The following is a 16614-nucleotide window of genomic DNA, read 5'->3' as shown; positions in this document are numbered from 1 at the left end:
TTATTTGGACCAGCTGGCTCCTCTGAATCTCATCCTGTAAGTATGATTAATAATTTATGTTTATATTTTCAATCTAGCGTTCGAACTATTTAACTATTTAAATAGGCGTATCGTTTCCAAAACGCGCTGTACGCCGTAGACCAATCACAACAGACTAGGCCATTCAGAGCAGAACGGAATGGAGGGGTTTAGATAGACTGAATCTTAGAACTGCTTCAAAAGAATCGTTTGAGAATCGCTGGGAAATGAGGTGATATTAAATGCATATTTTGAGAAAACGAAAGCGTTTTTTGACCTTGCATGCATGTAATCCTATTGTAGCAGACTCCCAAAACAACTTTAAAAACACACTATCTGTCAAATGTTTGGGGTCAGTAATGTTTTGAAAGAAATTAATACTTTTCAGCAAGGATACATTATATTGATCAAAAGTGACAATCAAGGCATTTATAATGTTGCAGAAGATTTTTATTTCTAATAAATACTGTTCTTTAGAACTTTATGCTCATCAAAGAATCCTGAAAAAAACGCATCATGGTTTTCACAAAATTATTCAGCAGCACAAATGCTTTCAACTTTAAAGAGCAGGTCATATGGGTTTTTGAAAAATATCGCTTTTGCAGTTTATAACGTAGCTATCCTTAAATGAAAACAATCTGCAAAGTTGTTAATCAAAAAAGTGCATGATAAATAAAGATATTGTCTCTTAAAAGAGAGAGTCGATTCTGAATCGCCTTAACGAGTCGTCATATTTTCGAATCTTTTGCCTGTTACCGGTATACGTCACTGGGTAACACATTTCCATAATCCCCACCTGCCCGGGAAATACGAACAGAGTCTGACCTGCCCACAAACACTTCAGCTAGTTAATGTGTTTACATCATGTTGAGAAGACGCTGTGTTCAAGGATACTACAGAAATACTTTTCGAACCTTTTGTTGTGTGCATGTCATTTTACCAAGGACTGCTTCTCTAATCTTGGCTTTTATCTTTGTTGGCTTCTAATCTTCTTAATTTGGACTAGCAAGCTCTCCAAACCACAACCTGTAAGTACGATTGATATGTTATGTGTAAATTTTCAATTTACACATAACGAAATTAAACATCTATTTTAATAAATTTTATGCAGTAATAAACAACATGTAAACACTGCAAAATGTTTAGCCACAAACTCAACTGACAGGCAAGTAATTGCAGAAAAATTATAAATATAAATAAAAATAAATAATAAACAACAAATATCCCTTTAAAGTGGAAGTGAAGCAGTCAGTCAAGTTTACATTATTTAGTAAACTGATTTCCACTTTAATAAAAAAATATATAATAAACACGATTAATGTATCCATTTAAAAGAATAAAGCAGTGGTTGCCAAACTGGGGAGCCCTCAAGGCTGAGGGATAGTTAGGGCCCTATGAAATACGTATTATTTTTTCCCAAATTCTGTTTTTTCCATTTAAATTTTTCTGGATTCCTTTTTAATAGTTAAATTAAATTGTATTAATTAAAAAGCATGTCTTATTAATTAAAATCATGAAACTTATACATTTTCACATAAATGTATTAAAAGTTTAACAAAAATTACATGTTTAGGGCCCTATGAAATGTTTGATTTTTTCCTCACCATATTATTTATATTTTCTATTGTTACCAAATTCTGTGTTTTAGCATGTCTAATTATTTGAATGCATAAAACAACTTAATTTATTAATTTTTTTTCTTAAAGTAGCCTTATTAATTTTTTCCCCCTCAGAAATTCTGTGATGTATATTTACATCTTTCTGGTTATCAAATGAAGGCATAAAACATTAATTTAATTGATAATTTATCATTTATCTTTTAATTATTGAAAATTAAGCAAACAAGATTTTTTGGCAAACAAAGGGGATTTACTATTAAAATTAAAACATGGAAGAAATGTTTTGTGTGATTATTCCTTAAAAAAATAATGTTTGTTTCATTATAGTAGTAGTAGTAGTAGTAGTAGGCTATGTACATTCTACTGAAAAATAGTTATAGGCACACAATGTCTTCAAATCAAACCAGACTTTTATTTTGACGGGTTGCCATGAATACCTTTACAGTTCTGTGTATGAGATATGACGCTAGTTTTACTCGAACCAAACGCTAAAATGTTCATGAAGTGACTCTCAGAGCAGTTCTAGAGATGTTGTTCATGGGTTTACATCCTCATTTAGTGAGAAAACAGATGCTGAAATCACCGCGAGTGTCACACGCACTTCAGTATGCGTGCAGTAAATGAAACCGCGCGGAAGCACGATATTACTGTCTTACTGAAGTAGTTCTGATAATTCGCTGTGAACCCACTATTTCCTAAGAATGTGTCGATTAATGTTGACTGACGTTGTTCTAATCACTCCGTTTAATAATAAAGAATGTAGTGTAGCACACAGACTTTATAATCATTGTGAAATTGCAGTTTATTTTGCTGCACCAGCAGTTATAGGGTTAATGCGGGAGAGACGAGCGAGTGCGTCTGTGATACAGCTGTTCTGTGTTCTGATAGTGTCTTTTGTCTGTCGTTCGTCTAACATTACAGTTGACATATTTTGGATTACAAACTGTATTAGAGGGGTTTGCTCCGAACTTGCTTGGAACGAATCGTTTCGAAATCATGGGCAAATGACACTAATATTAAATGTATATTTTGAGAAAATTACAATGTTTTCTGACCTTAGATGCATTTAAACCTGTTGTAGGCCCCGCCCCTTTCCAGGAATAGAGCTGCGCCATTACAGCTAGTACCTGCTAAAAACATCTGTTTTGGTTCTGATTATCATGTTTATCGCGCTGAAATCATGTGTTTTAAACCATATGAGTTTAAACTTCTTATATATGTTTTTCTGAGCACGGACAGAAAGCGGCCAGCACACAGCATGTGAGTACTAAACTGAGTTCTCATTCACACATAAGTTTATGTTAAAAACACACATGAGTTAGAAAAACAGTCGTTTATGTCTATGAAGGTAAACAGCTGGGAAATAAATCGTATGTTTATTTTAGATCTGTGTGGCAGCAGCAATATACAGTAAATGAATCAATAAATCTATTGCTCTCATCTCCTCTGAGGCTGGGACTCTAAACAGTGTTCTGTGCTCGTCTGTGCAGCCAAAGACAGAACAGTTAGCATGTTTTGCTCAAACTTTCGCCATAGCATTAGAGCTGGTACACTGTTGTCGCTTGCGAAAATCAAAATGACGGCGCCGTGGGTGGAAGCTTACAGATTAAGGGGTGGTAATATTATAATGAGATCCCTTTGCCATGTCACCAAGGGAGCGAAATCAGACGCGCTCGTTTTTTCAGATGCTTGCAGAAAAAGGCTGACCAAAACAAAGTTACTGGGTTTATCTTTTTCATGTTTTCTTGGTTGGTAGATGCACCGGGGACCTGATTATAGCACTTAAAACCTGGAAAAGTCAGATTTTCATGATATGTCACCTTTAATAATAATAAGATGTTTATTATGCAGCAAATCAGCATATTAGAATGATTTCTATTATGGATCATGTGACACTGAAGACTGGAGTAATGATACTGAAATTTCAGTTTCACCATCACAAAAATAAAATACACGAAAAATATTTTACAGTAGAATAATAGTTATTTTAAATTGTATAAGTTTTCACAATATTACTGTTTTTACTGTATTTTTTATTAAATGTAGCTTTGGTGAGCATAAGAAACTTCTTTAGAAAAGATTTTTAAAATCTTACCGACCCCAGTTGTTAGTGTATGTGCATGAATTGACTAAATAATCAGTTTTAAATGTTACGGAATCTAAATAACAGTTCCATCTAAGCTTATGATGAGCCCAATCACAGCCTCTGGCCTCCATCCCCTTTGGACCAGATGATCAAACACTTTCAACCAAGTAAATTTTGCAGTTTAAGACAGATTGTCAAGAAATGAATTAGGCACGCTGGTTAGATTAGTGCATACAGACATCATCTATCTGATACACAATTAGATTCACAGAGCATTTTCTCTGTGGAAAGTGAGAATTTTCTCTTAGCATTAGGTTGTAGAGCATGAGTGATATTTTTTATTTCCTGCATGATCAACATGTGATTAGCTATTCTGGACCTTCAAGTCCAGAATCATTTTTATGGTACTTTAATAACAAATAATCAAGTACAACGAAAGGCAATTTGTAGTGAAATTTCCCTGACCAGAGGCACTCGATTTCATATACATACACAACTGGTAATTAGGAAATAATAGTCAAATAGTTATTAGATTATTTTGAAAAAGAAAAAGTGCAAATCAGTGACTGCAATTGGCTGTATACCTTTAGTTTGTTAATTCAGTTTTAACGAGCTGTCTAAAACCGAATATTTAGACAAAATTAGAGTTAAACAAGGAAATTGTACAACTAATTTTACTTACAGGCTTGCATCTCAGTCTGCCGCCGGCAACGCTAAACTAGTATTAATACAATATCTTTAATAATCATTCAGGGAAAACCGAAATGTGAAATTCACTTTGCAACCCTAATATTCTTCCATGTACCTGTCTATGTTTTCAATATTGTTTCAGCTTCAGCTGATAACCAAGTTTTAAAATGACAGTTCACCCAAACAATTTCTATTATTTACTCACGCTCATGTTGTATCAAACCTGTCTAATTTACTTTCTTCTGTGGAACATAATAGAAGATATTTTGAGAAATCTCAGTGTTTTTTTTTTTCACCAATGGTCAAGTCAACAGTCATCAAAATGGTTTGGTTACCAACACCCTTCTAAAAATGTGAAGTTTCCGTCTTACAAAAGAAAATATTTGGAAATGTTTGGAAAATAAACTGTGAATAGATGACAAAATTTTTATTTTTTTATGTGAACTGTCCCTTTATTCATTATTAATATATTATATCAATACAATACATGTATGTTTTAAGGATATTTTCCTTTCTTTTTTTCTCAAATCATCCTGGAGGCCAGGCTGGACCCCCCGTTCCTGACTATACAATAACATGTAGTGCTCTTAAGCTGAGGCATAGAAGCAATAATGTCCATATCTACAACACAACATATGCTGCTTTCAATACATCCTCACACATAAATATTTCAGGCATAGACAATGCTGAAACTGAAACTAAAGTCTTAATAAAGATGTGTTTGAAGCGTTGGCTTTACTTTGACCTGAGAACAGGTCTGCTTAAAATTAAATCTAAATTTAAATAGAAAACACTAATTAAATCTCAACATAAATACAGCAATGATTTCAGTCCATACAGGCAAAAAGGTGTTGTTTTTCATCTTATGTAACCCTAAGGTTGACATATCTGACAGATTACTGTGTGATGACTATGGGTCTTCCCAGACGTAACCAATTCACTCTAAATTGTGCAATGGAGCAGTGGTGCACATGATAGCTCTATTGTTTGTCAATGCAAATGCACTGGTAGATAAATGCCCTGACAGGTACAGTATCTCACGCTTCCTATGCTAACAGAAAAGGAGCGAGAAAAGGGCCTGGTGATGACATGTTTATAAACTTCATGGCAACTAAGTATGAAGCTAAGATCTATTAAAATTATCTACATAAAAGAGATTCATAAGAACAGCCATGATATCCACTGTAAGATGTAATTTGCTTTGTTGGGGTTAATAATAGGCTTGTTACACCTATTTAACTTACAAAGGTGGATTTTAAAAATCTGATCGACAACTACCTTGACCATTACACACATAAACAATACAGCTGAGTTACTTATATCCATTTCGATCCAAGCAAGAGCTAACAAAGTCGGCTGCTAATTATCACAAAATAAAATCAGGACTTTGACGTGAAGCAGAGTGTTAACAAATAATCATTAAATATATATGAAATATCGATCTGAATTTAAGTTATATGAGTTAAAAAGGTTACTTGCCAAATGAGCAAATACATGGGCATTAAACATTGAATTTGTACTTGAATTATTTTAGTAGAGTACTTGTAGAGATACAGAACAGTTTCGGCTATTTATACAGCGATGTTTCTGACGATTGAACGACAGAATGCTGCGACTGACCAATAAAAATACAGTGTAATAAATATGTATAATTCTACATAATTCAGATTTCATAATTCTGCCATTTAAACAATTAGTGTATCATAAAATGTGTGACTACAATACACTTAAAAAAATCAGTGTGATCAGTACTTTGACGTGAAGCAGCTAGTTAATGAATTATTATTAAATATATATGAAATATTGAACTGAGCTTAAATTATCTGAGCTAAAAAAGGTCGCTGAGGTGTCCAGAGCACTAAAGAAAATACTGACCTGTCTGTGTTTATATTTCCCTACTTATTACAACGATACTTATCAAATGAGCAAAATAGGAGCATTACTTGTAAAGATACAGAACAGTTTCCCAGATGAGTGGTTATTTATACAGCTACGGCTCTGTCGATTTGACGACCGAATGCTGTGAATGACCATTAAAAATCAAGTATTCCAAAGAGTTGTGTAGAAAAATTTATAATTCTACATATGATTTAGATTTCATAATTCTGACATTTAAACAATAAGTGTATGAAATGTGTGACTTATCCAAACATATTAAGCATTTAGGTTTCTATTCAAACGTCATATAGTTGTTTGTACACATTTAAGACATTTCAAGCATGGCAATTACATGCATATAGCATGTATCCTACTTCAGCTACTTTCTTTTCATTTCAATTCAAACTCGCAAGTTCTAACACGCAACTCAGACCTGTATAGTAACTAATGTTCCAACAGAACAGCCTATGTAAACACGCATACAAGAGCTCGTTTTAAACGCTTGTAACTATCGTAATAGCCGAGTTTGCATGGGTAGTACTGTCAAAAGTCAGCTGCACTTGTTTCACGGCGAGCCGGTGCGTGAAAAGTGTGCACACAGCACCAAAACAAAAACACACCTTTGACCAGAGAAAGCAACACTACTTACCGTCTCTGCAGAGTCTCATGGCTTCGCGATTTTTCCCGCACTCTTTCAAACTTTCCTCCAATTCTGTACCTGAGGAAGCGATTTGGATCGCGTTACATAAATAGTTACACTTGCTGGCTTGTTCTCGCGTTTCTTAATATTTCAAAACTGCACGCAATCGGGCAAAAGCTCGCGATCTGACGCGGCTGCCAGCTGAAACGCAATGGCCGACGGCGGCCGATCAACTCACCGTCGCTCCCGTAGAGTTTCACAGCATCGACCCAGCTGCTCCAAGGCTGTCCCAGCATTATTTCAGGACTAGGCAGGGATCTGCGCTCCGCAACAGTCGCCATTGCTGTGGAGGCTTCTCCCCGCTGCTTCAGCTGCCTGGCCGCTCTGCGCTGCTGCTGCTGCTGCTCCCCCCTGACGTCATCATCGGCCCTTTCCGACATTCTTTCCGCTACAATGTAACAACACAGCAGTGAGCGCTTAAGGTGGCCGAGCGGATTCCTTCAATGAATGACATGAGCCGAATACCCGATTCGGTCGTCTTTGGGTCCCCTGATGCGTGCTGCACTAGGCGGCGCGTCTCGAAACGTACATTAAGAGCAGATTACAGTGATAAAAGTTTAAGAACGACCTCCAAACTTCCTTTCGCTGAGGCGTATGTGCTTAATAGTGAGGAAATCTGGGTTTCACTTGCGTGTGGGGAGAAATGTTTACTTTATTATGCGGTCACGCATTTAAAAAAACGTATATCTTCATAGGTTTCCATTAAAAATGTGAATCAATTGTCTTGGGAATTCCCCATTCTCCTAATACCGACGTCGACAAAAAAAAGAAAACCGGCCACTAGATAATAAGCTACTTTTTCTGAGAAAAACATGATGCCTGCAGTTTGAACGACTTTGTTGGATCTACAACAAATGCTAACCTATTTAATCCCACTAGTAATATTTCTGACCAATATGTGGTGGTGGAGGGGGGGGGGGGGCTAAAATATATTGTCTATGTGATTTATCACATGTGAGTTATCAGCTATAAATCAAAATGCAGACTGTCTTGATTTCATGTGATCATTTTTGCATGACGCAAGTCACAAGACCAGAGCTGTTTCATTTCAGTTTATCCCCCTGAAAGGAAGCACTTAAAACAATTAATATAGATACAACTACCAAATCTGAGACATACTTAAATATTTAGATTATATTTAAATGGTCTATTATCATTTTTATTGTTGCATCATTAAAGGGATAGTTTACCCAAAATCTGTAAGTCAATGGTTTGGTTACATTCTTCAAAATATCTTCTTTTGTGCTCAACAGAAGAAAGAAATTCATACAGGTTTGGAACAACATGAGGGTGAATAAAATGTAAATTTTTGGGTCAACCATCCCTTTAAGATTACTTTTCCATTTAAAACTTGGTAACACTACATGTAAACATGACAGTGGTCACACTCATGACCAGTAAGAAAACCCAGAGTCCCATTCTGGCTGATTCACAGTTACATTAAAAAGCAAAGTAAAAGTTGAAAGAAATACGCTTTTATTCTTGGATCATCGTTCCCTTTTGACAAGAAGTGTTTGATAGTAAAATAAAATAATAATTGTTTGCAACGTTCTGATGGATCTTACTCAGCAAACTGATGAATAAATAGACTCTGTAGTATCCTGCTGGTTACATTTGTGACCAGAAATAAAACACAAAGTACTTTCAATCATTTTTTTTAATGCATGCAGTTTGTTACGTCAAGGAGCAAAACAAATCTATTCACTTCAAAAATCAAGAGTGAGGGCTTTGTTGAAAACGACGCGTTTGAGAGAGGTGGGGCATAGAGGACCTACAATAATGTACAGTATTTGAAAAATAATGTGTTTTTTGATCATTAAAGCATGTCAACATATTCTGTTACACCAAGCAAATACACCAAATAATGATCATTGAAATAGCATCATATGACCCCTTTAAGACAATAGTGCATTTGGCAGGCTATTTTAATGACAGCCATGGATCAATCTTTTGATGCACTGAGCATTGTTTTGTCACACTGGTATTAAGCATATCTAGATCTGATAGATTTTCAACAGAGTAATTTATCTAAAGAACAGTCTGACCTGCATTGTTGCAATTCTTTACCAAACTTTGCAAATTTTCACAAACACCATCTGGTTGATAAAGTTAGAGGTATAGTTAAAGACTATGTTATTAAGTATAAACAAAAAATGGCCACACTTTTGCGTGCTGTAAAATTAATGTACTCTGATCAGCCACATGTTATGAATCACATTTTGGAGCACAGGCAATGGCAAATAAATTCTAGGCTATACTTAGCCATTTCGCCACTTGCACGAATGTGTCTCATATTCGATCAAATATGTCTGGGCCAATTCATCTAGAATAAGAACAGATAATAGAGGCAAACAGGTTTGAATCGGATGCAAAATAGCTTCAAGTCGAATTTGTGCTGTATGCAGTCATTGCCTAAAGTGTTTATATTAAACACAGTCTATACGATATGCAGAACACCTACTGCAAAAAATGTTTTGATTAATAGGATTTACTTCGTTTTCCCTCCTTGAGTGTATTCTAGTCCTTAAACTGTTTTTAGACTACTGTTTTATAATATGAATCTACAAACAATTTACTACCATAGCCCAATAAAGGAATAGCTCACCCAAAAATGAAAATTTGCTGAAAATTTACTCACCCTCAGGCAAGCCAAAATTTTTGTTTGCTTAAAGCTGCAGTCCGTAACTTTTTTGTTTTCAAAATTTACAAAATTTATATATTAAGCGATTACACCATGAATCCATTTTCCAAACAGTTTTTGGCTTGTGCTGAATCACTATGGTACACCTATAATAAGTGTTTATATTCTAACTATTTAGACTGGTTCGGGTAGGTGCCGCTGCGGATTAGCCCAGTATACTGCGTGATTCGTCATAGACATAAATAGAGAGAAGTAGCTCCGGCTACAATGTTCTTCCGCAAGACGCACGCAGTTCTGTTTATTAACCTCTAGAGTGCCAAAAGTTACGGACTGCAGCTTTAATGGAACAGATTAGAAGAAATTTTGCATTACATCACTTGCTCACCAATTGATCCTCTGCTTTCAAACAGCTGATAAAAACACCACAAGTAATCCACATGAATCCAGTTCATCAATTAATGGCTTGTGAAGTGAAATGCATCATGTTTGCAAAAAACAAATCCATCATTAAAGGGTTAGCTCACCCAAAAATGAAAATTCTGTCATTACTCAACGTATTCAGTTGGTTTACGTTAAGCATGCGTGCGCTTTCTGCTGGACGTAAACAATGCTGATTGCGTTGATTACGTTCTGTGGTACTCTCCAAAATGGCGGAAGACGGTAACTTGGGGAGAAGAATTATTGAATAAATTATGTTATTATTGTTTTCTTTGCACACAAAAAGTATTCTCGTAGCTTCGTAAAATTACGGTTGAACCCCTGACGTCACATGGACTATTTTACCAATGTCCTTGCTACGTTTCTGTGCCTTGATTGTGGTAGTATCCTTGCTGTCTATGGAGGGTCAGAGAGCTCTCAGATTTAATTAAAAATATCTTAATTTGTGTTCCGAAGATGAATGAAGGTCTTATGGGTTTGTAACGACACGAGGGTAAGTAATTAATGACAGAATTTTAATTTTTGGGTGAACTAACCCTTTAAGACGTTTTTAACTAAATGTTGCTTCTAGCTAAAATATGAGTCATCTATCCATAATATTGTTTTTCAAGTGAAAAGTTGTCAGCAGGAGAGAAATATGTACAGACCCAGCACTGTTTACAAGCAAAAACCGTCCAAAACAGTTTTAAATGAATAAGTTTCTGTTTTTTATCTGACAGAACAACAGGGGGTGGACTTTTTCCACTGGAGGAGGCGTTATTATGAAATATGTACTGAATTTTGCCCAGAAGCAATAGTTTAAAGTTAAAACGTTTTAATTATGGATTTGTTTCTTACAAACACGCTGCTTTTTTCTTTACAAGACATTAATTGATTGACTGAAGTTTCTTGTTCTGATGGCACCCATTCGCTGCAAAGGAAAGCTAAATTACTCCAAATCTGTTCTGATAAAGAAACAAATTTGGATGGCCTGAGGGTGAGTCCATTCAGTTTGTGGGTGAACTATTCCTTTTGAAAACATAGTAATACCTGTGATGGACTAAAATGATGAGTTGTTAAAAAGGAATATGTTTAGAAATTGTGAAATTAATCAAATATGCCCTTAAGTTCAATAAAATAAAACCTAGAGTGATATATTCATTATTTCATTTTTGACATAATATTACTTCATACCTTGTCAAAAGTAAAAATTGGAACAAAACTGGTCAAGTCAGTAGATCCTCATCAGCTATGGTGATTCCAGACTGCCACCCAAGCTGGTGAGGGAATCTGCAGAAAGGAAACAGATGAAGGAGCAGATTCATGTTAGCAGCATTATTTTAATACTCATTGTATAATAACCACAGTTTAGGGAATTAGCAGTTTGTTTTTTGACAGAGGAGCCTTTATGACCTAAGGCCTGTGGCTTTCTTCTCTACAGTTTTTACTAGCTCAAGATCTACTTATGGAGGAGCCCGTCGCTACAGAGTAATCCAATCCAATAACGACTATCCCCGGCTAACCATCTGAGAGCCCTTCAGTTGACAGCCTGATAATCCGTCTCAGGGATATAAAGCAACCAGTGAAAATGTTTTGACTTTCTAGCATTTGCTCAGTGCAACATCAAATTCATTACCTATTTAATAACATAAAATAAGCAGAATTTGCACTCCATGACTTCATCCATTTATGTAAATCAAAAAATGTTCTGGTACGTATTTTCAGAATAAGTCAGTATCTGATTCAGATAATACCTATCTGAATAAATTATAATAGACAATTTAGAAAATTGACAACCTATCTGAATAAATTATAATAGACATGATGAGTAATTTCAAAACACACAGAGAAAATAACAGATATAAACAAACAGCATCATTCTGATGTTAATTGGATGACTATCAGCCTGTTGTTTGTGTCAATGGAAAGTGATGAATGCATTACGCATCAAGTGTCTGTATGAGAGAAATGGAGTCTGATTTATGACTTATGATGAGATGTCGCAAAGATTTCCCCTTCGGTGCGTCTACCATTCTACAGAACTATAAAAAAATTGCAGTTTCCAGCACAAACACATCCACTCTTGGTCAACACCTTACAGGGGGTGCATAGAGTTAAACTAAAAACAATTAATATTCCAAATTTAGCATGCACAGCTGAAGCCATGAGTACAAAGCTTGTTTATTACAATAACTTTGAAGTACTACATGAGATTTTAATTTGAAGAAATAGTCAAACTGTTGTCATTTTACATACGATTCATTTTATTATATATGAAATCACATAAAAACCATATATACATATAAAATAAGATTTGATTTAAAACGTTTAGGAGCTAACTGTTTAAAAGTAGGTTGGCAGATTCAGTAAACAGCCCTAATTTCCCTCTCCTCATTGATTCCCCTTTTTTTTATATAAAGTTTAATTTTCAACTTTGAGAGCCATGAGACCTTTTTGTAAAATGCCATGTCCTTGAAGTTTTACAAGTGTTCAATGCTAATGTTTACTCATTAAAATGATTCTTAAGGCTCCATTCATTTCTAGCCCTGTCCACTTGTTTGCATCCACTGGATAACTTCAAATGAGCAAGTGCACTTGGGAAAGTGAAAGCAATAATGGCAGGATCCACCAGTCATTAGAATGGCTCCCACAACAACTTTTCCGTAAGGACTAAACATAGCGGGTTTGTCATAGAGCGAATCGAACAAAGTAAACTTGAGTATTAGGTCACCAAAATAAAATGTTACACACATAAAGAGGGGGAGGGGGGACGGCATCAGGTTTAGCTTCCTCGCTAACTGAGCAGCTGAAGCCAGCCATTGGTGGCACTGCTGTAGCATGCAACTGGCTAACTGGCAGAACAGACATTAGCAGCTGATCTCGATGTCATCATTGTTCTCTTACCAATGCCCTGGACTTCAGAGGTCCCGGTTGAGCTCTAGCGAGAACAAAGGCGCAGGCTTTAGGGCGTGTTGAAAATGAAGATCAGTTCAAAGAGCGAGTGCAGTGCTCAGTGACTGTGGAGGTCTTCACCAGGTGCTTCCATGTCTGTTTACCAGGCAGCATTCTGGGACAAGAACGTCACTGACTGACTCCAGCAGCACGCATGCACCGAGCACGCCTGTCACTGGACAGTATGGTGGTGTGTCAAAAACGAGAGCGCTGCCTGTCTAGAAAGCATTTCTGGGCGTCGTTCGCGCACTTGCAACGCTCCTGTGCGTTTTTGCGAGTCGTTTGCGCTGTCGGGACGCTTTCGCAGCAGCTTTTCGAGCGTCCCAGACGCGCCCTCGGTGCCCAAATAGGCAGTCTAGGACTAGGTAGGCGGCTCAATGGGTTTTGAAACACAGCCTGCTCCTGCACTTCGCTATAACTCTTTTGCATACATATGGAGAAGTAAAAACACACTAATCAGAACCACACGCAGCCGACACAACTTTGAAATGAATTTGGCGATATCACAACGACAAAAAAAAACCTTGCCGTTTAGGGGTATGCGGTAGCGATTTGTGAATCTTACGAGTCGGCTCTCTTCAATGAATAAGTTGAACCGGTTCACTAAACCGATTCGACTCGCAATGCAACCGACACGTTGAACGAGAACCTTTCGAATACTGAGCCAAGAACCGATAAACAACTGAGCTGATATGAATAAAATCAAGTTTCTAAATGTAAGTGAATATTTTATTGATGGTCTAAATTACTTTGTTTTATGTGCTGAATCAATCGTTATTTTTGAAATGGTTCTTTAAAGTAAACTGATTTGAACGAACCGATTCGCGGACCTACGACCATACTGTCAAAAACGACTCGACTTATATAGCAAGTCATAAGAGTTTCGAACGTTTGAAAGAGTCATTTGCGCACGATTTTGAAATGCCTTTGCTGATGAGAAAAAAACCTGGCCGTTTAGGCTGAAACGGTCCGTGAAACTTTTGAATTGGATCTTTCGGAGAATAAGTTAAACCACTCTGAACCGAGAACAGCCTATTTCACATATCTGAAGTTGTTGTTATGTCGTAAAAGAATTGTTGTCGTCCTTTTGAACGGTTCTTGAAAACGAACTGTTCTAATGAACCGATTCTCGGAAATGAGTCGGACTTTCCACCACTGTCAAAAACTACTGAACTGCCTACCTATTCAGCACTTCTGGAAATCACACCAATAGTTTAAACGTCTGAATGAGCAATTTACCCACTACTTCTAAATTACTTGAATAACGGTAAAACAAAACCTTGCCGTTTAGGAAACTGCTGTGATTCGTGCTGTGGGGTCGGCGGGTTCGTTCGGCTCGTTTGCTTCGCAACAGAGGCGGGGCTCTGATGCTCTGATGCTCTGTGCTCGCGCATGTCAATAAAGTTTTTTCGAATAGTTCAGTGTGCCTTTTGGAGAATGGGTAGCATCACTGATGGTAAGGATTTATTTGCTTTGGTGTATATTTAGTGTTTGATCTTTATGTGGCAAATCAGTGTGATTTATTACAACGGTGCCCGGGTGTATGCGTTTTTGTAGCTAAAAGAACTCACTTAAAATGAGACCAATATGTGGAATTATAGCTGGTTAGCCATGTGATATGCTAAAACTGATGCACTGTTGTGTGTGTGTGTGTGTGTGTGTGTGTGTGTGTGTGTGTGTGTGTGTGTGTGTGTGTGTGTGTGTGTGTGTGTGTGTGTGTGTGTGTGTGTGTGTGTGTGTGTGTGATAGATGAGGTTATTCGGAAGCGTCTTCTTATCGATGGAGATGGAGCTGGAGACGATAGGCGCATTAACGTGCTTATGAAGAGCTTTACCAAATGGTGTCATTCCAATTTCTCACCAGAGGAAGGGTAAATAAACTCCTATTATGATCTGTGATCGCTCTAATTTCTTTTAATGTACCTTATTGTACTGAGTAGTTACCATAGCCTTATGTATAATGACTTGATTGTCTCTGTTGCTGCAGGTTCTCACAGTATCAGAGGATGTTGACATCTTTGGCTCAATGTGAATTCTCCATGGGGAAAACCCTGCTTGTGTATGACATGAACCTGAAAGAAATGGAGAATTATGAAGCAATCTATGCAGATATTGGTAAGACCTCCAGGTGAAATGCCTGTGTGACTTTGTCGGGTATCATTAAGATTTGTTGAGTTGCATAGCATAATATTCTTGTTTCTTCTCTTCAATATAGAGAGAAGTATAACTTCAGCCCATGAAAAAATTGCAGAGTGCAAAAAGGAAATCCAGAGAGCGAAAAGGATCAGAAAGAACCGCCAAGGTTCAGTACAGCTTCTTTGGAGAAAACTGACATTCTGTCTTTTCTATTGTTTTCTATTTGGTTGTATCACTCATTTCTGCTGTTCTCTAATCTAATTCTCATTTGTAGAGTATGATGCTTTGGCCAGAGTTATCAAGCAACATCCAGACAGACATGAGACCTTAAAGTAGGTTTGAAATTCATGTGTAGGTCAAATCACATCTGTATTAGCATGTATTATATTTATTACTTGGTTCATTATGTATTAAATCTGTAGTCTGTATATCCTTTATAAAAAATGACAAGTGGGACACCCTACGGCAGGGATGCATATAGACCCACCAGCTATTGAAGTGTTTTTGTGATCTTATTTCTGCAGGCAGCTTGAGGCTTTAGACAGAGAGCTTCAGCAGCTTTCACACATCAAAGAGAATGTGGAGGACAAGGTAAGGGAAATGAGGAATTTCTTGATGGTTTTGTAGAAATACACCATCATTTGCTTAAATATTTACTCAGATCTTTTTTTTTAAAACCATGTTCACAGTTGGAACTTCGTAAGAAACAGTTCCACGTCCTTCTCACCACCATTCAGGAACTTCAGCAGACTTTGGAGAGTAAGTAGTTAAACTGCTAGACGACCCAGATGTATACTGATTCTAAACTGCTTTGCATTTACCAACGATTAGGTTGTAATCATCTTCCTGTTTTGTGGTCTAAATTTGTGTTTGGTTCTCTTTTTAGATGATGAGAAGATGGAAAGTGATGATACCCAGGAGAGCTCGATGGAAAATGGAGACTAGACTAACATTTTTCCAGTTTTTCTGGAGATGTACCTATTATCCTGTTATTTTTATTTTATTCTTCATGAGCATGTTTTCTAAATTCAGTCTCTTTTTTTGGTGTTGGTGATGTACAGAATTAAAGTGATTTCTTTACAAACTGAATCTAAGTTGTTTTATTTTAGCATATAACCCGTTCTAGGTGAAGGTTTGAGCACAACATAAAACATCTTTGAACAAATACTGTATGCGTAGTAATCATATATCGTGCCCTTTAATCCAGAGGCTTCATAAACAATTACTTTTACTGTGACTTAACTGGCATAGTTTAAAGAGAATGTTATGAACATCTCCAAAAGATTACCCCTTTACTGTTGTTTTGTTTATAGATAAGGTAAATGTTCTGAACAAAATTCATTTGTATTAAGATACAATATAAAAATGGTTAACTGAAATGTGTTAATGCCATAAAATTGCCGGAAGAATTGTCACTGGGGCGGTGCAATGCCTGCTGCTTATATACACTACCATATATTTTTACTATTTAAAAAAAA

The 16614-nt window shown here is 36.5% G+C and overlaps 2 protein-coding genes across 3 annotated transcripts in view; one reads left to right on the top strand and one right to left on the bottom strand.

Moving 5' to 3' along the window:
- atxn7 (ataxin 7) overlaps positions 1-13366 on the bottom strand; it is a 43543-nt gene extending 30177 nt beyond the window's left edge. Inside the window, exons 1-5 of one of the 2 annotated variants that reach the window (XM_016278778.1) lie at positions 12954-13366; positions 11244-11339; positions 9250-9314; positions 7170-7379; positions 6941-7009 (exon numbers count right to left, since the gene is read on the bottom strand). In XM_016278778.1, the coding sequence (XP_016134264.1) occupies positions 6941-7009; positions 7170-7371 (271 nt within the window). In that variant the 5' untranslated portion in view covers positions 7372-7379; positions 9250-9314; positions 11244-11339; positions 12954-13366. The remainder of the gene's footprint in view (positions 1-6940; positions 7010-7169; positions 7380-9249; positions 9315-11243; positions 11340-12953) is intronic. The other variant, XM_016278777.1, reaches the window with a different exon arrangement.
- Positions 13367-14292: 926 nt separating this feature from the next.
- thoc7 (THO complex 7) lies at positions 14293-16212 on the top strand. Its single transcript, XM_016278779.1, has 8 exons — positions 14293-14457; positions 14751-14871; positions 14988-15115; positions 15216-15302; positions 15411-15468; positions 15661-15727; positions 15826-15895; positions 16023-16212. Exons 1-8 carry the CDS (start codon positions 14394-14396, stop codon positions 16079-16081), a joined length of 654 nt encoding a protein of 217 aa, XP_016134265.1. The 5' UTR covers positions 14293-14393; the 3' UTR covers positions 16082-16212.
- The last annotated feature ends 402 nt before the right edge of the window (positions 16213-16614 follow it).

Source organism: Sinocyclocheilus grahami, unplaced genomic scaffold, assembly GCF_001515645.1.
Source record: "Sinocyclocheilus grahami isolate Dianchi unplaced genomic scaffold, SAMN03320097.WGS_v1.1 scaffold125.1, whole genome shotgun sequence".
Classification (NCBI taxonomy): domain Eukaryota; kingdom Metazoa; phylum Chordata; class Actinopteri; order Cypriniformes; family Cyprinidae; genus Sinocyclocheilus; species Sinocyclocheilus grahami.
This window is presented reverse-complemented; position numbering and strand designations above follow the sequence as displayed.

What these genes read in the sequence shown, in the direction of transcription:
- thoc7 (XM_016278779.1), top strand. Translation starts at nt 14,394, where the DNA reads ATGTCAATAAAGTTTTTTCGAATAGTTCAGTGTGCCTTTTGGAGAATG. An exon ending in GACAGACATGAGACCTTAAA is followed by an intron (nt 15,469 to 15,660) that starts GTAGGTTTGAAA and finishes TTATTTCTGCAG; the next exon opens with GCAGCTTGAGGCTTTAGACA. An exon ending in AAGAGAATGTGGAGGACAAG is followed by an intron (nt 15,728 to 15,825) that starts GTAAGGGAAATG and finishes CCATGTTCACAG; the next exon opens with TTGGAACTTCGTAAGAAACA.